At 38.0% G+C, this 22,059-nt stretch overlaps 2 protein-coding genes across 2 annotated transcripts; one reads left to right on the forward strand and one right to left on the reverse strand.

Annotated features, from left to right (window-relative positions):
- Positions 1-3,899: 3,899 nt before the first annotated feature.
- Positions 3,900-16,160, forward strand: nms (neuromedin S). Its single transcript, XM_079563513.1, has 8 exons — positions 3,900-4,148; positions 7,697-7,743; positions 9,880-9,936; positions 12,165-12,191; positions 12,279-12,332; positions 14,872-14,943; positions 15,208-15,694; positions 16,068-16,160. The coding sequence occupies exons 1-7, from the start codon at positions 4,076-4,078 to the stop codon at positions 15,235-15,237; spliced, it is 360 nt and encodes a 119-aa protein (XP_079419639.1). The 5' UTR covers positions 3,900-4,075; the 3' UTR covers positions 15,238-15,694; positions 16,068-16,160.
- Positions 16,161-17,098: 938 nt separating this feature from the next.
- Positions 17,099-21,540, reverse strand: pdcl3 (phosducin-like 3). Its single transcript, XM_079563586.1, has 6 exons — positions 21,442-21,540; positions 19,943-20,063; positions 19,771-19,861; positions 19,493-19,636; positions 19,176-19,384; positions 17,099-17,705 (listed from the first exon to the last, which is right to left on the reverse strand). Exons 1-6 carry the CDS (start codon positions 21,445-21,447, stop codon positions 17,557-17,559), a joined length of 720 nt encoding a protein of 239 aa, XP_079419712.1. The 5' UTR covers positions 21,448-21,540; the 3' UTR covers positions 17,099-17,556.
- Between the last annotated feature and the right edge of the window lie 519 nt (positions 21,541-22,059).

A 22,059-nucleotide genomic window follows, 5' to 3' on the forward strand; every position in this document is an offset into this window, starting at 1 on the left:
GGTCGGATCACAGAAGATGGGCTGTGATTACGAGGCGTTCAAGAGTCAACAGCGGCGGGGTTATTGCCTGTTCTATCTCTGCCACTTCACTCAGACGGCGCCTCCGTCACCGTGCGCAAAAGAGGACATTACCCTCACACACATTAGAATACGGCCAAGCGGCATAAGTGGCAATAATACACACATGGACAAAGAGTATAACAGGGAAGGTTTTTGGTATCTCTTAAAAATACAGTTATTACTTGAAAATCCTTCCCCCCAAAAAATATTGAAAATACTTGAATTAATGCATGCATGAATACTTTTGAAACATTTAAGCCTGTTGGGATTGTGAGTTGTGTTTTAAAACATAGGTGAGTGCACATCCACGGGGAGGACCTTGAGGCAGTGGACAGTTTCAAGTGCCTGGGTGTTCACCTCAACAATACACTGGACTGGTCCCACAACACCAACAAGTACAAGAAGGTCCAAAGTCGCCTCCACCTTCTGAGGAGACTGAGGTCCTCTTTTTATGACTCTGTGGTCGCCTCTGCTCTCCATTACGCTGCCGTGTGCTGGGGCCCGAGCCGCACAGAGCGGGACAAGAACAGACTGAACAAGCTGGTCAGGAGGGCCAGCTCCGTCCTGGGCTGCCCCCTGGGGGACAGGAGGGTGTTAGCCAAGCTCACCTCCATCATGGACAACACCTCCCACCCACTGCACGGGACTGTAGAGGAGCTGAGCAGCTCTTTCAGTGGCAGACTGAGACACCCTCAGTGCAAGAAGGAGCAGGTCCTTCATCCCCACTGCTGTCAGACTGTACAATAAGACTGTAAAGCAACATGTGCAATAACCTCTTTGCAGAATACACGCAATAATCCCTGTATTTACATCACTTTATTAACCACTTGCACTTTGATGTAAACCTGCACTGCTTATACTGACTTTAACATTTTCTTGTGTTATTTACTGTTTATACGTTTTTTTGTCCCCACAAAGTCCTTGGTAGTCATTGTATATAAGACACCACTATTTTCTATTTTTATTCTTCGAAACAATTCTGTTGGCCCGCCAGAGAGTGACCTACTTTTGCGCTGCGTGTGGTTAATACTAACTCTCTTCCATTCATTCTCAATAGTAAATATGGATGCAGTACACTTTTTGACCACCAGCATCAAATTGGGGGCGCTGTTTCACTCCTTTCACAAAGTTAAGGAAACACTACAGAGTGTTGTAGCATCAACTTTCACAGTTTTTCTATTTTTTATTGCAAAGGTTGTTGACATCAACAACAGTATGTGTTAAAAACTGACAATTGATGCTGAACTTACACTTTCAAAATACTCTAATGCGGCATTTTCTTTGAGTTAACGAATGAGGTAAAGTCACTGTGCTGTAGATACAGGTGTTTTTTTTTTTTTCTTACACTAAATTGTTACAATGGTTGAGGCTTTTGCCATAGTTACCATTTGTTTTAATATAGCATGTCATTTGCACATATAGAAACAAATTCAAATGTAGGTTTTCGGAAAAAAATAAAATAAGTAACTTTATAATTTGCAGTTATTTGTGTTTTTTTGGTGCTTGTCATCACCGTGTTTGGCCCGCGACTCACAGGCACTTTTTCATTTTGGCCCTCGGAGACAAAAAGTTTGGGCACCCCTGCCGTAGAGGGTGAATTCAGCTGCACTTTCCGCGTTTTAGAAACACAAACAAATTTGTACATTTTAGTTTGAATAGTTTTTTCAACAGCAAATACTTTAGTAAATGGCCTCAACATGTATTGCGATTTTCCTCCTACATTGCGCATTCAAGGCAAGGATCCACTCTCATTAATACACCAGTGTACGCAGACAGTGGTGGATGAAGTGTCTTCTCCGAGGACGCAACAACAGTCTGCACCTTCAGGAGGCGGGATTCAATGGGTCACAAAATACTCTAATCCGGAAAGTTGGGACACTATTTTACATTTTATGATAAATAGAAAAATGTATTGCTTTCGATGCAACAAATCTATTCAATTAGAATTTGTAAAAAGGTGTTAACATTAGATTAAGCAGAGGAATGGAAGTGGAGTCAAAAAAAGTGGGTAAAATATTTGTGTAAAATGGACAAAATAAGTATTGAAAATGTAATCAAAACATGCGGTTGAATGTACTTTGGGATACTTCTTGTATTTTGGATTCATATAGGGCAGGGGTAGGCAAGTTTGTGTCACAGAGGGCCGATTTTCATCATTGCCAAAACACCGGGGGCCGAACCTCACCATTGTAGCCTAAAGTTAAGAACCATTTTCTTTAAATGCCAAAGTTTTACATCAGTGGCTCTAAAGTGGTCCGGCTCCGAGACCCGCCATTACCTTAATGACAAGCTGCGACCCAAATAAAACTGTAATTTGTCATATATCGTATAAAATATTGTGGTTTTATTGAACAAGCTGGAGATTTGCTTTTAAGACTGAAATTATGATCAAAACAACCCAATAATGCTAATTTTAACAGACTCCAGTGTGTCGTTTCAGATGGAAAATGTTGAAAAAGATTTCCCTATCGGCTCGTGACCCACTTTTGAGTGCCGACCCACCAGTTGAGAATCACTGTTTTGCATTAAATACGACCAAGTGGGATGTTCTGCAAGGACATTTAAAAAATACACCATAAAAAGTCATTTTTAGTGTACCTTAACGGGTATTTGATCCCTTATTTGCATAATATTTTTCAAAATCATATTGGGGGCCAGAGGTTCTGTGTTGGAGGGCCGGATTTGGCCCATGGGCCTGACGTTGCCTACCCCTGATCTAGGGCATACACAATCAAGAGATGTAGTAAAACAGTAATGGTTTGTCAGTGACATTTAACCTCTTACCTCCCGCCTGAACCGGAAGCATTTTCTCCAGTTCAGCTTTACCCAAATCCTGTAGGCCAGTGTGACACCTCATTTGAAAGCTAAGACCTACAAAACTAAATTGATCTTTTTCCTCACGTTATCAGATTTTTTTCCATCACTTTTTTTGTTGGGGAGTCATCTCATTTTTGTCAAATTTCCGTAACTTTTTTGTCACTTTTTTGTCATTTAAAAAAAAAAAGAAATTGGTCAAATTCTTATCACTTTTTTGTCCATTTTTTTCCTCAATTTTTCGTCAAATTTTTCTCACTTTTTTGTCAATTTTTTCTCACTTTTTTCTCATTTTTTTTCACATTTTCATCCTTGTTTTCGTCTCAGTTTTGTTGCTATTTTCACACATTTTTCCAGAAGCTTTTGGATTGGGGTAAAGCTGGAGAAAATGTGCTCGGTTCAGGTGAGAGTTGAGGGGTTAAGGCCTTAATTTGGGTAAAATTTCTTTCATAAGTAAAAAAAAAAAAAAAAACTTTATTGAAAAAAGGGGGCTTTATCTAAATAGGTGGGACAGAGGGACAAATGGCTGTGCACTGCAACCAAAAGAGGGACAGCTGCACCCTGTATCTGTACTTTTCCTCAAGTACTTTGTTTGTTCCTGTATTAAAGACTGGAATAATTTATATTTAAATTACTCGTGATTTGACACCATATAGTGAGTCAGAACTACATCGCATCTTTACGGGAATCCAAGCCTATATGCCAGAGGTTTGCCCCTGTGTCCAGTTAGCGCTTGATGACACACGCCTGGGCTACTTTTACCATATTGATTTTGCAGCACTGAGACAAACTAACGCGTGGCACAAGTCGTCCTACTCTGCAAATGTCCGTTACTCGAACCTGATCAATACAGTGCAATCGTAGTAGGTCATGCGTAATGCTGCGTGGGGATGATGAACCTGTGGGAGAATTAAGCGCCGGAGTCTGGGGGGGGTAAAACGGCGTGTTCCTCCATTTGCGCAACCGGGCACGTCGCAGATGATGATGATGATGATGATGATGACCGAGGGGGAGGGGGCGGGGCCTGGGCAAAGGAAACATGTCCGTGAGAAGCTCCGAAGTTGTGCGCGCTTTTAACCGAGCAGGAGACGGGGGAGAGGAAAGACAAGGACCGAACCGCGGAAAAGAACCAAGTTGGAGCCGAAAATCTTTGGAACAAAACAACAGGAAACGCACTTTTTAATCCCACCACAGAGCAAGGATGACCGTGCCCTCCATCAGACAACTTTGTGTTTTGTGTTTGCTCTGGTGCCTCGGATGCTGGAGCGCTACAGGTAGGACTTTTCACTCTGAACCGTCAAAAAGGTCTTGCGTAAAGTGTGCGTAAAGGACGCGTCTTTGCCTCATCCTTACAGGAGATATAAGTTATGCTTTGGGCACTGAAGCAAACTTTTTTTCCTCAGTTTAATTGTAATATATATTTATTTCAAGACAATCTTTCTTTTAGAAAGTCTTCAGTATATTTTCCAAGTGCAGAAAGTGTCATTCGTTCATTTTCCTGTTGAAATTAGGGTAGCATGAGAAAGAATGACCATTTTAATCAACATTCACTGAACAAAAATGATTCTTTAACCTCTTAACTCCCGCCTGAACTGAGTGGATCTTTTTCCTCACATCATCAGATTTTTTTTTCCATCATTTTTTTGTTGGATGTAACTTTTTTGTCATTTTTTGGTCATTTTTTGTCACGTTTGTCGTCAAATTTTTGTATTTTTTTTGGTCATATTTCTGTCATTTTTTTGTCAAATTTTTGTCATTTTTTTTGTCTCATTTTTGTCATTTTTTCTTCCATTTTTGGTCATTTTCTTGTGACATTTTTGTGACATTTTCACCACTTTTTCATCAATTTTTCGTCACTTTCTTGTCAATGTTTTTTCACTTTTTTGTCACATTTCCATCATTGTTTTCGTCTCAGTTTTGTTGCTATTTTCCACAGCTTTTTTCCAGAAGCTTTTGGACTGGGGTAAAGCCAAACTGGAGAAAATGTGCTCAGTTCAGGTGGGAGGTAAGGGGTTAAAAGCCAGCTTTATCCAGAGTTTAACATTTACTTATTTCATCCTGATCCTTTGGGTGAAAGAATAACGACCTGGATGTCTCCTGTGGTCAGGAGACATTGTCCAAACATTTGTAATATGTAAAAAAACGCTTTCAATGGAAACATCTACTGGATTTAGTAAGTGCCGATGACTGTAACTGTTAATCTGATCGTTCCACAATTCAGAATATATACAGTGTGGCCTAATCTGCAAACTTAAATAGTCTCCTTTATACTGTATATCCTCTCAAATGAAATGCAATGAGGTCACAATTTGAAATGTGTGTGATTGTTGAATAGTTAAGCAGTTCATAAATCCGTCTTCTCCATAATGTGTTTATCCAATCTTGTGCAACCCTAATGCAAACACTTTCAGATTTATTTAGATATATCATCATCATTCTTTATCCAGACTCGAGATCCATAGTATAAAAAGAAATATACACACAACCATACAAACACCCAAAGACAAGACTCACATAAAACAATACATACAAGATTATAAAAGACAGCTATATCAATGATTCCATAAAGAAGACTGGTACCGCACAGCACAAGACCTGGGGTTCACCACCACGGAGTTCACAGAGCTCAACAAATGAATTTAAAATACAAAGTTCTCATTAGTGCCTGAAAGCTGTTGACACGAGTCTTGCAGAGCAGCAGACTGGCACTACTGGACCTGGGCTTGTTTCATAGCATCCTGAAAGTGGAGCTGTGTACAGAGGTGTGCAGTAGCTTCTGAACAGATTCATTTTCACACTGTCAGGGCACATGTGAAATGTCTTGACCAGAATATTGGAGATATAGAGCCTTCGTTAGTTTTTTCCCTTATCTTTACCATTGAAATGTAGCAAAAAATCACATTATTGATCAGTATTTAACAGCCACATAAGCCGTACAGTGTCTCAGTTTAGCTACCAATTATGTTCACATTGTTTTATCTTTTTCCTCACATTCATCTCACAATGGCCTTTGTTTTCCATACATGTGTTTTGACTGACTGACTTAAATACATTATTGTGGACAGCAGCACTACAGATTTGTCGTTTGGTTTTTACAACCCCACATTTCACAAAGCAGCGCTGCTTTTAATGCCTTATTACTTATTAAAGACCTTTGGTCCGACACAGTGAGGTTTTCCCATCAATTTGATTCAGAGCCACGGCAGAAATGTGAAATCGGACACCGCACTGACACACGCTCCGCTAATGTTATGAGAGATGTAGTTCATTGTGTTGCTCCAGTTTTACCGGCTGTAAATAAGCAGCGTGTCGTTGAGGGGATGTAAAGATGATCTCAAATGTGGGGGAATTGAAATTATGATATTGTTAAATGAGTATGCACAGTATTTGATCTGTATTTGCTTATTTAGTCAAAGGTTGGGGCAGTTTGATTCTTGTGTGCGGGAGATGGATGGATGGATTTTTATTTTTATGCCTGAGAATTGACAGTATCACGAGTCAACAACATCGTTTATCGCGATAATTTCCTGCCTCAATATATCGAATCAAATTTGTTTTCTTGACAGGCTGCAGTAGAACACCCAATTAAGATGCACAACACTGGCATTTGTAGAAAGTTGTCCTTTACCTCGAGCTACAGTTAGGGGGGTTCAGCCCTCGGTCTTTTGACGATGAAGGAAATCGGCCCTCCACACCCCTGTCGTGTAGCACCGGTTCCCAGACTTTTCGGGAAACTTTGGGAACCACTGTCTTGGAGCATCAATGTATGCCCCCCCTCAGTCTCTGAAGGCCTGTCCTTTTTATAGTCCGCCCATCGAGCCCGTCAAGTCAGTTTCATCCACCATCTGCAGGCCGTCATCAGAGCATAAAGCAAATGGTTCAAACTTTTCAAACTGAGCACCACCTCACAAAATACGTAGCCTTCCAAGTTCCACGAGGCCCAGATCAAGATCTCTGAAATAAATCTTAATTGGACTAAAATGTGTACTGGGTGTAAACCATGTCTTGACCAGATACATTTAATTCACTACTAAAGTGGAAATGAAATGATTTAAAAAGAATCAATTCAAATCAAAATCCTTTATTGAAATATATTGACTCCTAACTTGTTGGCATTTTTTTTTTCTTCTTCTCCCTAATATATATTTTTCTACATATAATTCTTTTTTAATTTTTTAATGTTTCCTTATCATGTTTACACTTATTTCTCTCTGTATGATGGTTTCAAATAATTTTTACTGTTATACTTTTGTATAGTTATGAAGGTGAATATATATATATATATATATATATATATATATATATATATATATATATATATATATATATATATATATATATATATATATTTTTTTTTTTTACTTTCCTTTTTGAGTGCCTCCGTGTGAACGGCTGAGGGGGTCCCCAGGAAGTGATCCAGCGATTGCTTCCTGGGCTCCCTTGATGCCGAGCAATACTCATCCATCTTGTTATGGGCTGGATCCTCTGCTGATCCTGAGCCAGTACAGGATGGATGGATATATACAGTATCTGAGTATTCTCTCAAATAATGTATTGTCTCTATACCACTGTCAGCCTTTAGTTTGAAGCCTCCATTGTGCCTCTCTCCTCAAGTGTGAATGTGTGCGTGACAGAGTGAACGAGTGAGTGGATGAATGCAGTTAAGGGTATGAGGGAACAAAGTGTGAGTGACCAAGGTGATTTTAACTGTAAATTCAATAAATCTATTTGGATAAAAGAATCAAGTGATCTTGCTCCACCTGAAGATACCTGAACCGCACTGCATGTACTCTGTGTTCATGATTTTTGTTTTGTTTTACAGACGCCAGACCATACAGCGGATGGGAAGGCGCTGTGCAGTTAAGAAAGGTGCGTCACACCTCGTTTGTTATACGTGTTTGGGTCAGGGGGAAAAGGCATCTACGTAGTATTTATCACTTGTTTTTTTATCTGCGCAAAGAGTATGTGGAATTGTTCCTGTGACGCTGCTGGAGTTTGGTTGTGGTTGGGTAGCTGTCAGACCAATGAAGCCTCCTGGGACGACGCAAAGTCATAGAGTGAAGTAAAGGATGAGTCGTAAACAAGTAAACAGCGCTAATTAGTATCCAGCGAGGTTTCCAATCGCACAATAACAGGAGCTAATGTATGTGGGACGATTAACAAGGGCTGAGAATGAAAAGGTTGATACATTTGGGTAGATTTCAGTTATTAAAGGGACTATACAGGGTTTAAAAATGTTAAAATTAAGTATTTTCCTCCCACATGTTCCAGCCATGTCCTAATGTGTAGAAAAAGCCCAGACCTGTTCACCACAACTGCCTCTAAAATCCCGTCAGTCAAAAAGGTGTTAATTCGGGTCTGAAGTGCCGTCATGCACGAGCTTAATATAGAAACTGCAGTTACACGTAAGACCTGAGGTGGCAGTAGTGAGTATACTAATGTAAACTTCCATCTAATCCCTTTAAGAATGACACGCTAAGTTAATCTTTATATGAAATGCAGACTTACTTTAAACTTACTAATAATAATAATGACAGTAATTCATTTGTATAGCACCTTCCATACAAATTACAATTCAAGGTACTTTCCAGAGACACAAAAGGGTGCGCTATCAATAAATACAGTAAAAACAGTATGATGCCATGAAAATAAAAGCCAAGAGACAAATTCAACATGATGGTCAGAGCTATATCTAAAAGCCAATGTATAAAAAGTCAGTTCCTTTAGTTTTAGACGTGGATAAACAATATAGACCCCATATATTTAAATTTTAACAAGTAACACATAATCAATATTGCAATCAGTGATTTCTGAAAATGTAGTTTTTGTACAAATTACTGAAATTGTATAAGTAGTTTCTAAGCATGGATCGTTATTGTGCCATTTATCCATTAAAAGTTACTGGGATGTCACTCAATCATTTTGTTGGACAGGAAAAAAATGGCGTCACAAGAAATGCTGACATAATCAAACAAGGAGCATCTTTAAAATGACCAAGACAGATGTCAAACAATGAAATAGACGAGCAATTCGGTACCAAGCGTTTGCTCATGTGCAAAACGAGTCCAAAAGTGGATCAGCAGTAATGGCAAGGCAAGGCAAGTTTATTTGTAGAGCACAATTCATACACAAGGCAATTCAAAGTGCTTCACAGTTAAAGCAGCATAAAATATAAGAAAAACAAATACAATCAATAAAAACATCAACATAGAATTAATAATTGACAGTAAGAGGCAAGAGTGTAGATAAAATACTTTCAGTTATATGCATTTTTAAGTCTTGTTTTGACTCGCTCTGTCTTGAGCACTATTTTTAAGTCTTGTTTTGACTCGCTCTGTCTTGAGCACTATTTCACTCTGTCTTGAGCACTATTTTTAAGTCTATTTTTGACTCGCTCTGTCTTGAGCACTATTTCACTCTGTCTTGACACTATTTTTAAGTCTTGTTTTCACTCGCTCTGTCTTGAGCACTATTTCACTCTGTCTTGAGCACTATTTTTAAGTCTATTTTTGACTCGCTCTGTCTTGAGCACTATTTCACTCTGTCTTGAGCACTATTTTTAAGTCTTGTTTTCACTGGCTCTGTCTTGAGCACTATTTCACTCTGTCTTGAGCACTATTTTTAAGTCTATTTTTGACTCGCTCTGTCTTGAGCACTATTTCACTCTGTCTTGAGCACTATTTTTAAGTCTTGTTTTCACTGGCTCTGTCTTGAGCACTATTTCACTCTGTCTTGACACTATTTTTAAGTCTTGTCTTGTAGATAATTTGTAGATAATTTGACCAATAATTACTCACACAGGATTCTCTCATCTACATATCAGATTTGGGACCCTAATACAGTACCACTGACAGTTTCACATTGTAAATTGGATGTGCAACATGACCCCCCCAAAATATGCTTTTATCCAGCTTGTGCTCACTCTTTAGCTCATTAGGTTAAGAGTTAGCTGAATAAAATGCTCTCTGACTGTTGAGTAAAACCTGTGCATTCTGTAATTTGCAGATTCGAGATCTCCAGAATCCAGATATGAATGACTATGTATGGAGAGATCAAAATGAGGTAAGAATCTGCACATAACCACACTATACTGTTATGTGTGTGATGCAGAAGTATTTATTTATCTATTGTTTATTTGATAAGGAGCTAGCAAGCTGTTTAACCTCTTAACTCCCACCTGCACGGATCCCATTTTCTTCTTTGGCTTTACCCTAATCAAAAAGCTTCTTGGGAAAAAAGCACCAAAACAGCCACAAAAAATGAGAAGAAAACAAGGATGTAAACGCAACAAAAAAGAGAAAAAAACTCAACAGAAATGTGACAAAAATTCAACAAAAATGTGAAAAAAAATTCAACCAAAAAGTGACAGAAATGAAAAAAAAAAGACAAAAAATCAACAAAAATGTGACAAAAATTCAACAAAAAAGTGACAAAAATGAAACAAAAATGTGACAACAAAAAAAACATGAAAAAGGCGACACAAAACAGCAACAACGCAAGGAAAAAGATTAGTCTTGTGGGTCTTAGCTTTCAAATGAGGTGTTACACAAACCTATATAATAGCCAAAGAGGACAGAATGCATTTGGTTCAGGCGGGTGGTAAGAGGTTAATGGTGGTGTCACAGTGTTTTAGCTCAGGCTTTTAACCATTCCTGATACAATACATGCAAAAGATGAGGCTCAAGTGAACTCTTCCTCAAAAGCTGATGTGTTAGAACCAGGAAAAATTGGCACGATAACATTATAGACATTGTTATAAGACTTATCTCCAAAACTGCAGCTCTTGTGGGATGTTCCCAGTCTCCAGTCGTCAGCATTAGAGGTGCTTCAGAACTGGTTTAGTGCAGATTTTCAAGGGTTCTCCCAGTTTGCGATGGGTCAGTGTCTAAAAAGCGTGGTTTTGCAGTGGAAAAGTGATGAATCGGATACAGGTGATGCCTGTCTGAAGCTGAAATTACAGATGAAGTTCAAACAGGTACAACTATAATACATTGTCATTATTCCTATTTGGTGGACATCACAAAGACAGCACCATTATATACAATTAACCCCTTAACTCCCACCTGAACCGAGCACATTTTCTCCAGTTTGGCTTTACCCCAGTCCAAAAGCTTCTGGAAAAAAGCTGTGAAAATAGCAACAAAACTGAGACGAAAACAATGATGGAAATGTGACAAAAAAGTGAGAGAACATTGACAAAAAAGTGACGAAAAATTGATGAAAAAGTGGCAAAAATGTCACAAAAATGTCACATGAAATTGACAAAAAATTGATGAAAAAATGACAAAAATGTGACAAAATGTGATTAAAAAAATTACCAAAATTTGATTTAAAAAAAAAAAAAAACAGGGGAAAAAATGACAAAAATGTGACCAAAATGACCAAAAAAAAGACAAAAATGTGACAAAATGCTACAAAAAATGACAAAAATGTGATAAAAATTTGACAAAAAATAAATAAATAAATAAATAAATAAAATGACAAAAAAATGACAAAAAAAATTATAAAAAGTTACAAAAAAGTTACAAAAATGAGTTGAATACACAACAAAAAAATGATGGAAAAAAATCTGATGACGTGAGGAAAAAGATCCTCTCGGTTCAGGCGGGAGTTAAGAGGTTAAATACGGTGGGGTATATCTATTAAAGAAGGAAAAAACAATGCAAATAACAACAAAAAACATAAAAAATTGACCAAAAAAGTGACAAAAATGTGACAAAAAATGTAAAAAATGTGACTAAAAAATGACAAAAATGTGACAATAAATAAAAAAAAAATGGATAAAAAATGGACCAAAAAATGACCAAAAAGTTACAAAAATTAGTTGAGTACCCAACAAAAAAATTATGGGAAAAAAATCTGATGACGTGAGGAAAAAGATGCTCTCGGTTCAGGCGGGACTTAAGAGGTTAAAGAATATCTCACACCCTTTTGCTATTTTTGAGAAGATGATAGGTTAGATGATACTGTAAGGATGAACTTTTTTTTTTAACCTAATTGACCTAAAGTGTCCGTCAGTAATATGTGCATCATAAGGAAAGCTTTAGTGTTTGAAGATATCACGATGTATTGGCAAAAAGGTATTGTTTAACACGAATGGGAGCACCTGACCAACTGTTACAGCGTTAAACTTATGTGCACATTTTGTCAAAGCTATTGACTGTTCTGTAAAATCAATTGACATTAGATCTTCGGGAGACTCTTATTGCTTGACAATATTACACACGTCCTAAATAAATCCTGTTCCGCACAAAACGACACTCATTCATCGATTTGTCCTCTCTTTCTAGGAACAAGTCCAGAATGTTTTCAAAAGAGTAAGTTCTCTATCGCTCCATGTTGTAATTGACGTTTGCTATGGTGCAGTACATTGAGGTTTGTCCTGTTTTTTCCCCCCCCTGCAGTTCTTGTTTCATTATTCGAAAGCTCGTAACTCGGTGGGGGCCTTACAGCAGGAGGTGAGCGGCTTTTAACAAACAACCTGTTTTTATTAGTTAAGGGTCCAACAGACACACGACATCTGCTCAGTGTCCCGAAAACAAGGCGACATGACACGATTCTCGAGGTCAAATTATCTGGGTTTATAAATGTGCATTAAGGGGATTTAAATGTTCAGGTATGGGGTCAAATTGTTCCCTTAACATGTAAAATTTCACACAAAAAATACCCAAACACAACATGTTTAATAATTGCACTGATTTAATGTTTTGGGAAATTTCAAGGGCCATTTCCCTCAAAATGCCTTTTTTATTTTTTATCACATTAGTGCAACAATATCTCCACATGCAGCTCCTACAGACTTTACATTTCCAGCCTTGGACTAAACAATATTTATATCATTTTTTCTGGGGGATTTTTAAACATTTAACACCTAATTTGATTTAGTGAGTTTTGAATTTCAAAAATTAAAGGGACTATACAGAGTTTAAAATTAAGTATTTTCCACCCCCTACATCAGGGGTGTCCAAAGTGCGGCCCGAGGGCCAAATGCGGCTCTCAGACCAATTTTTGGTGGCCCTCAGGCTTCTTGTTTTATTGACACATGGCCAGAGATGATAATTTTCCCGGCAATTTTAATAATTCCGCACAATTAAAAAAAAAAATTTACTTTTATTGTGAGACTGAGCTAGCATGATGGTTCCAAGCCTAAATACAAGTGTGGGGAATGGTTTAAACCAATCTTAAATACACGCAGTTGAATGTTTGAATGCATTGACCATTGATCTGTGGCCCTCCATGCCTTATACATGTCAATACACGGCCCTCGGTGAAAAAAGTTTGGACAACCCTGCCCTACATGTTCCAACAATGTCCTATGTGTAGAATGAGCTCAGACCTGTTCACCACAACTGCCTCTAAGATCCTGCACTGTCACTCAAAAAGGTGTTAATTCGGTCCGAAGTGCCGTCATGAACGAGCTTAATATAGAAGGTGCAGTTACACGTATGACCTGAGGTGGCAGTAGTAAGTAAGTAGTAAAACGGCTAACTTGCGTCTAGCCCCTTTAAGGCAAATGTTTAACTTTTAGAGATGTTTCCACTAATAAACAGCTTATTTTAAAACTAAACAAGATATCCAAAATCCTGTCTGAAAAAGTCTTTGTATCTAATATAATAGTAAAACCAAACATTTAAACCTGGCTTGATCCATTATTCAGATTTTGTCACCGAATATATGGTACATTTTTGGCATTTTTAGGCATAAAGGCCTATTTATATATGAAAGCATAAAACTTGCAATAGATTTTATTCCCCTTATGTCAGTAATCTACAGCAGAAGTTTCAAATGAATAACTCTACATTGAAAAAGTTTCCCTATTCACCTGCAGTGTCTCGCCTGTAAGTGCAAGTGACGGGTTTTTATGTAATATATGTAGTATTTAATGATTAGTACTACTACTGCTAGTAATTGTTTTAGCATGTGAAATGACAAAAAGGGGGTTAAAGTTGCAATTAATTTTAAATGTGTATGATGAGGCAGAAGCACAGTATGGTGTAAGGTTCCTCATCTCACAGAAGTAAAATAATTCATAAATGTCTAACCAGGAAAAAGTAGGTATTGATATCTCTCACCAAACCGGTTATAAACATCGTAGACAAAAACTGCATTGGGTGAATGAGACCAGTTTTTCCAGTTTCCAAACCATGGCAGAGAGATAGGTTTTTGTGTTGTGGCCCAAACCTATAACTATCACCATTCGAAACATCCCAATTCCTTTGTTCTACAAAGAAAAAAAAAATAAGATAGAGACAATGTGCAGTATTACTCCCTATGAATGTAAATAAAACACATAAACAAGGAAACACTATAACAAGGATAGAGAGTGAAAAGTATAGATGAGCAAGGCAGTGTTAATTTCGTCGACTAAAATAAGTGTTATTTTTGACGACTAAAATTGGACTTAAACTAAATTAAAAGTTTGTCATGTGACTAAAACTATAACTAAAATGTCCAGATATTTTAGTCGACTAAAATAAGACTAAATAAAAATGAAAGGGAGAAACTAAAATCATCCAAACTTCTATTGACCGTCTGAAAAAGCCTCAGATCATGTAAATTCTCTGCCAAAGGATCAGCTCTGAGCTTTATCATGTGGAGCAGCTCCATGAAGCAGAGGAACAAGATTAAATATGATTATAATTAATATTATAAATATAAGTCGACTAAATTAGTCTTAATTTTAGTCGACTAAAACTAGACAAAAATTGAAAACGTTTTTTTTGACTAAATCTTGACTAAAATTAAATTACATTTTAGTCAAAAGACGGAAGACTAAAACTAAAATAAAATATGTTGTCAAAATTAACACTGGAGCAAGGTAAAGCCCCTTTACAGCATTAAACTGATACAAATCTGAATATTTGCCGTAACTGTAAATGATTTTGTTACTTATCTCCCCTGTAATATCTCTTAAGTGTAAAGTTCTAGTGCACTTTTATACAGATGTCTTCTTGATGATGTGTTTTGTAATTTCCTTTTGTTTCACATCGTTGACAGACTCAGTCAGTTCACCCTCTGATGCGACTGTCTCCGAAACTTTCCCAACGGAAAAAGAAAGTGCTACTTTTGGTAAGAAAACTCATCACACAAAATGTTAAAAATGCACATCAGACTTACCCTCTTACCTTCTGTTTTCAACGTTTGGGTACATACTCGCTAAGTTTACCAAAGTTGTTTAAGTGATGCCTCAGATTAAGCACTTAGCTGCGCAGCTTAGTCACTGAAAACCAGGTTAGACAGACAAGTGATTAGGCAAAACAGCGGATACAAATGTGTTTATCCTCAATTATCACTGACACGGCTTCTTATCTCTGTCTTCTTAATGATGAGCAGATTAGGGAACTGCCGGAGGAGGTGTTCTAAGAAAAATGTCTGCGCCAAAGCAACAAAATTACACCCCAGAAGAAGAAGAAGAAGAAGAAGAGGAGGAGGGGACTTTTGTGACATCCAGAAGAGATCATGGACAGATAACCCAAAAACTAGAGGAGCGAAGGACGGAAGGCAGCCTCACAGATTCGTCTTTGCCTCAGAAATAAATTAAGATTGTAAATTTGCAAAACACAGCATCGTACTGCCATGGCTCCCATGTGTCTTCCTGCTTGATTAAACAACAGATTGGTCAGTATTTTGTAAATGTGGTCCCATTTGGTTCTTTCGGAGCAAAGTTTTCTTAAAAGTGGCACAATCTGAAGATGGGAACAGACGGAGTGACTGGAGCTGGTTATGTTTCTAACGGCAACGCTTCATACAAGGGGGCGTGGCTGAGCCGAAGGGGAAGGAAGTATGTTTTGGGAATCGCCATTTTTCACGCTTTTTGGTCGTTTTCTGCTGGACATTAATCTTAACTCCCGCCTGAACCGAAAGGATCTTTTTCCTCACGTCAACAGACAAAAAAATGACAAATGACAGATTTTTCCATCATTTTTTTTTGTTGGGTATTGAACACATTTTTGTAACTTTTTTGTCATTTTTTGTCACATTTTTATCAATTTTTTTGTCATTTTTTTGTCCAATTTTTATCATATTTTTGTCACATTTTTGTCATTTTTTTCGTCAATTTTTTATTTATTTCTTGTGACATTTTTGCCACTTTTTCATCAATTTTTCGTCACTTTTTTGTCAATGTTTGACAGCTTTTGGATTGGGGTAAAGCCAAACTGGAGAAAATGTGCTCGGTTCAGGTGGGAGTTAAGGGGTTAACATATTTATCACACACAAGTCAAGTCAAGTCAAAGTCGGGTCCATATGGATGTTTTTTTCACAGCCGATTGTCCAGTAGAAGCGAAAAAATGGCAATTGTAGCTATCGTTAGCATATAGCATGAGGCTAACATTAGCTGACTGTTTCTTCTGTATTTTTGTGCTGTTGAACCACTTTGCTTCTCTCCATGTCTGTATTTTCATTGAGAAGAAAGATAAATTCATAATTCAGCAGAAGTTTAGTTTTTTCCCCTATTTGTTTTCCCCCCTGGCTGCTCCGATCATGTCCAGATATGGGCAATTCCAAAGACGCTGTGTGTATTTTTAGCGCAGTACTTCACTGCCTATTTTATTAAGGATGCTGCATATCAAATTACAAGCCAGGAGTAGCACAGCCAGGACAGCACAAACACACACGTTATTAGTAATGTAAAAACACCACATGACCAAAAGTATAAGTCGGTCTAAGTCAGGTCTAGACTGAGCAACACTATGTGCCCAAAGAATGAGATCAGCTGACGACCTGAACAGGGTTGGATTTCTTCTTCCGAGATGACAATGCCAGGATTCATCAGGCTCATGCTGTGAAAGAGTGATTCAGGGAGCATGAGATGGATCGGCCGCCGCAGAGTCCAGATCTTAATCCCATTGAGGATCTTTGGGATGTGCTGGAGAAGGCTTTGCGCTGTAGTCACACTCTCCCATCATCACAACAAGCTCTTGGTGGAAAATGAATGCAGCACTGGATGGAAATAAACCTTTTGACATTGCAGAATCTTAATGAAACATCGCCACAGCCAGAAGTGGTCCAAAATATGAAGAGCATGTGTCTTGTGGCGACGTTTTTCGTGTTTTTGCCCTGTCGTCATCATCTTTATTGCTGTGGCTGGCTTCTTCAGACTGAAAGTGTGCTGTTCTTGCCTAAAGAGAATAAATTGCTTACCCATGGGTATATTAGACCTCCTCCATTACAAAATACTGGCCTATCTCTACATAATGTATCCACTTGCCCGCAAATGTAATTCTCCTAAGTAGCACTTTGAAAGAAACCATCTCGTTACTGTCTGAAAATACAATCAAATGTTTCAATCAAACCTATATGACCAACGGTGATAAACTGCCTGTTAATAAAAACGCATGCACCGAAACCCGGCATGATAATTGTGGCAAAGAAACTTGTTGTTTTAAATGTATTTAATGTAGATTTTTGACACATGAACATAATAAAAATATCTAATTTGTCTTTGAAGCATTTGTTGAGGCTCATTGTGGTGACATTTGTATGAAAAAAAGGAAAGGCTTTGACAAGAGAAGGTGTAAAACTTTCTATCAGTGTCCTGCTGATGTGCCCATGAGCAAAACATAGACACACAGCTTCTGTTTTTAGGCTTTTGACACTTGTTTTGTCTTCCTTTTGCTCTGGAGAGGTGATTTGACAGTTCTCTGGAGTGCGTGAAGCTGCCGTTTTGACTTTCCCTTCATGTTAATAGTCCTCGTCACTGTCGTCACTGTCTTTTCTCGTCGGCAGCGAAGTTCTGATCGACGACATGAGTTTGTCCTCGATCTGTTTTTTGGGGTTTTCTTCCAGGTCTGTTTTCACTGCGCCGGATTCTGACAACCTCCACTCCAGCTCTGCACGGGACACGAAAAAAACAGAACACGTTAGGCTGTGTAATTAAAAGGTCATGAGCACTGTGGCATCAGAAACTGCCTTTGATTTGGTTTTGTGTGCATTTCGCGGCAGTGCCTACAAACACACATTTTGTCTATTCTAGGCCTTCTTAGACCTGGTTTGGGCCTGATTTGATATTGAGCCTGGTCTCCTGGTACTGGTGGAACATTTGATGGGGTGTTACTCGCTGTTTGAGAAGTTTGAGTAAAAAAGTTTGAGAAGCATTGATTTAATCTATTTTATTCACTGTAAGTAACAGAATTTGTCATATATGCTTAGGGCTTTTCGATACTTGGTTATTCGATACCGATACGTGAGCAATACCTTACTAAAATATTTGTCATCTAGAACCGGAAAACAGAACGTTAATGTTAAGAAGATCTGCAAATTTACAATATCGAGTTCATCTGAAATGTGTGGAGAAAAAAATTGGGAAACACTTTGAGAAAGTGTGGCAAAAATAAGAAAAATTGTGCAAAAAATAAAATAAAATATATAGGGGAGACAATGGGGCAAAAATGGGAAAGAATTTGGGGGAAAAAATGGGTGAGAATAGAAAAGAAAATTGGCAAATATTAGTGAAAAAAAAAAAAGAGCAACAATTTTGGGGGAAAATCGAAAAACAAGAAAAAATTGGAGCAAAAATATGAACAAAATGTGTACAAAGACCGGGGCGAAAATTAACTTAATAAAGTCAAAAAATAAAATAAAAAATGGGGAAAAATGGACCAACAGCATCAAAACTTGGTCTCCAAAGATAGAAGATCTTTTTTTTTAAGTTTCCTGCTTTCAATACTACTATTTTTTCAATACCAGTAGAACCTACATTTTTTCCCCCAATACCATACTGGTATTGTTAAACCGCACCGAGTCCTATCTATGATTGACAAGCTTCTACAACATCTGCAACCATTAATTATGCGTAGGGATGGGACACAAACAATAATATTGTTGCTAATCGCGATAAAAAAAATAGGAAATTAATTGATCACATTTTTTAATAATCCTGATTATCGCACTAATAGAAAATCGTTAAATTCACCATGTAATGCTACGTTATAAAACCAGCAACGACGACTTTCTAGGATTATGGCTAAAGATTCGCTGGTTTTCGTTCTCTGTTTAATTTACAGCAATTTTGTTTTCTTTTGATGAGTTTTGAGTTGAATTTGACTAAATATACTTTATTAGGTCTCACTCAATATGACATTTATAGGAGACAATGAAGAGGAATATTTTGTTACCCAATTCCCATAATGTCTGTAAAATTAGTTGCAGTTTCAGTGATTTTTTTAAACTAAATTTCATTATCGTCCCATCCCCCAATTACACTTTGCCACTACTTACAAATAATACGCGCAACATAAGAGGCAAAAATGCATTCTCTCAGCCCCGTTTGTGACGCTGCACATCATCACGTCATTCCTCACCGTCCTGTTTGAGGTTCATGCCCCCGAACACGAGCGGCCCGATGAACTGCGCCTTCATGTCGCCCTCGAAGTAGACGAAGATGGTGGGCAGGTTGTGGTCGGGGTAATTGGGGATGCACGTCGTGGAGATGGACTTCAGGAACTTGGTCTGAGGAAACTTCCGCGCCAAAACGCTCAGGTGCTGGTTTATCAAGGTGCACAGGGGAATACTGGAGACAGATAAAAAAAAACGTACAGGGTAAAGTAGGCACTCAAAAGCTGCTTTACAACACTACCAACACAGGCATGGTGGGTAAATAGTCTTGGCCAAGGCTTACCCAGGTTTGTATAGATGCAGCACGACAAAGACGCCCTCCCCGGCCTTGTTGACCTCTTTGACATAGTCTTGTCCCGACATCTCAACCACTTCTCCAAACTTGTTCTTTATCTGGGTAGCTTTCCACTCAGCAAGGCGCTTCTGTCTGCACAAGATGTAAAAGCTTTGTGATGTAAGCAAACACCATGATGAAAAGAAGAGGGCGATGAAGCCAGTTTTTCTACCGTCACCCATCTTTTATATGAGAAAACCAGGAGTGTTTTAAAGCTGAGGCCTCACCTGTACATTTCCATGGCTGCTTCATCTTCTTCACCAAACTCATCTTCATTGTCCTCCAGTTCTTCTAATGTCATGCTCTCGTAGGTTTTCACTGGATTACAACATATTAAGTGTGTCAAACTTTCTCTAAATTAACCCAAAGGTATTTGTTGGTACTGACTACTACTCTTACCGACAGACTGTTGTTGAAGGGCCAGCTCCTCCTCTTCTTCATCCTCTTTGGGGGTCTCTTTGGGAGGCAGGATCCCCTTTTTCCTGAGGATATCGTTCCACTCTGTGTCTTCATTTGGGTCCTGAGGCAGATCATTTGAATATTTTTTTGTCTGATAGCATCATACAGTCATTTATGTCCAGAGAAGTTTCAGCCGTAGCAAAAAAACTCTCCATCCTCGCCCCAAAAAAATGACAACCATAAAAAGCACCAATGAGGAACAGATGGTGTCATAGTGGTGAGGTCTATAACTCATCATTGTTATTTGCCACATTATTTGCCATTACACGCTGATGCACGTGGTACTAACTAGGGCTGAAAGATATATCGTTATCGTATCGATATATGAACGTTCAAAATATTAAAATTAAAAAGCAAGATATAAACGATATAGATTTTCATCAATAAAACTGTACTCTTTTGTGGTTTTCAGCAAACCAATAGTTATATCGTATCAATCGACCCGCCTTAACTGACCGTATTCCCTCCAATTCAGTTTTGCCCAAAACTAAAAGCTTCTCGAAGGTTACAGCCTGTAGGCCAGTGTGACGCCTTATTTGAAAGCTAAGGCCTACAAAACTGATCTAAACGGATCTTTTTCCTTAAAATGGTGCCATGTTGTTGTCACTTTTTTGCGTTTTTTTTGCGATCTAATTCTTGCCATCACTTTGTTGAGTTTTTGTCACCTTTTTGTTGTTGTTTGTATTGTTATTGAACTTATGTTGATATTTTTTTTAGTGTGTTTTTGGCACATTTTTGTTGTTGTTTGTATTGTTATTGCACTTATGTTGATATTTTTTTTTGTGTGTTTTTGGCACATTTTTGTGGCATTCGAGGTCTCTTTTTGATTAAATACTGATACTCTTTTTAAGTTTTTGTCATTTTTTTTTTACTGTACTTACATTGTTACCTTTTTCACTTTTTGTCACATGATTTTTAGATTTTTTTAAATGGCTTTTTTATTGCGTTTTTGTCACATTTTCGTGGCTTGTCACTGTTTGATGCTTTTTTGTTCGTGTTCTCATCCTTGTTTTCTTCTTGATCTTCTGGCTATTTTGAAGTTTTTAGATTTGGATAATGTCAAAGAAAATCAGCTCGGTTAAGAGGTTAGACACGAAAATCATGTTGCTTTTGCAGATCATTTAAATGTAGTGGTTATCATTAATTGTTTACGATATCCAGTTCAAAACAATCGACAATAACGAAATGATTGGTAAATATAAACGTAATTCAACATCGAGTATTGGAAGCCAGTGTAATGTATTCAAAATAATACATTTATTGAATGAGGGGACACAGAAAGACATACCATAATGGGCAGGCTAAGAGCTGGCACGCCCAATTTCCTATTTTCATTACAATTAAATCAGTACTTTTGACGGAATCTACTTGACACATGTCCTACGGTAATTGTTTTACTCCGTAACACAAATATTAGGGGAAAATCGAGCTTTACAAACCTGCATTTTGATGGAAAAGTCGCTCCTCCGAAATCACACCGCTACTCTCCTCTAGATGCGGAAGCAGAAGGAACGCGCTTTGAAGAGGTCCGACTGGAAACAAAGAAACACCAGAAAAACAAAACTGTCAAGACGAGAAAAACTGGACACGTTCACGAATCATCTAATAGAATAAAAGCGTGTGTACATGGTGCTCTACTTTCCTCAATTTATACGTCTTTATTTAGGCGTAAAACCGGAACCGAACCTACCGACACTACGGGGGACAATAATAAAAGTAACAGCAGCTTCCGGTTGACGCTGAGAATGACCATAAAAGGAGTCAGAGCGCACATTCCATTTTTGGCACAAAAACAGGTGCTGACGAGAAGAACAAGCTGTGTCTCTACATTGTTATTTATGACAAGTCGATGAATTACTGGGCAAAACTGAGTAGATTTTGTAGGTTAATATTTAAGCTCTTACACCCCGGGTCAGAGGTTAACCCCTTAACTCCCACCTGAACCGAGCACATTTTCTCCAGTTTGGCTTTACCCCAGTCCAAAAGCTTTTGGAAAAAAGCTGTGAAAATAGCAGCAAAACTGAGACGAAAACAATGATGGAAATTTGACAAAAAAG

The sequence above is a fragment of the Gobius niger genome (assembly GCF_951799975.1).
Source record: "Gobius niger genome assembly, chromosome: 9".
In the NCBI taxonomy this organism is placed as follows: domain Eukaryota; kingdom Metazoa; phylum Chordata; class Actinopteri; order Gobiiformes; family Gobiidae; genus Gobius; species Gobius niger.

Bases quoted from the DNA above. Each gene is read 5' to 3' on its own strand.
- pdcl3 (XM_079563586.1), bottom strand. The intron at 19,862-19,942 runs GTAAGAGTAGTA...GTTGTAATCCAG, and splicing joins CCTTCAACAACAGTCTGTCG to TGAAAACCTACGAGAGCATG. The intron at 19,385-19,492 runs GTAAGCCTTGGC...ATCTGTCTCCAG, and splicing joins CTGCATCTATACAAACCTGG to TATTCCCCTGTGCACCTTGA.
- nms (XM_079563513.1), top strand. From the start codon at position 4,076: ATGACCGTGCCCTCCATCAGACAACTTTGTGTTTTGTGTTTGCTCTGG. The intron at 4,149-7,696 runs GTAGGACTTTTC...TTTGTTTTACAG, and splicing joins CGGATGCTGGAGCGCTACAG to ACGCCAGACCATACAGCGGA. The intron at 14,944-15,207 runs GTAAGAAAACTC...AATGATGAGCAG, and splicing joins AAAAGAAAGTGCTACTTTTG to ATTAGGGAACTGCCGGAGGA.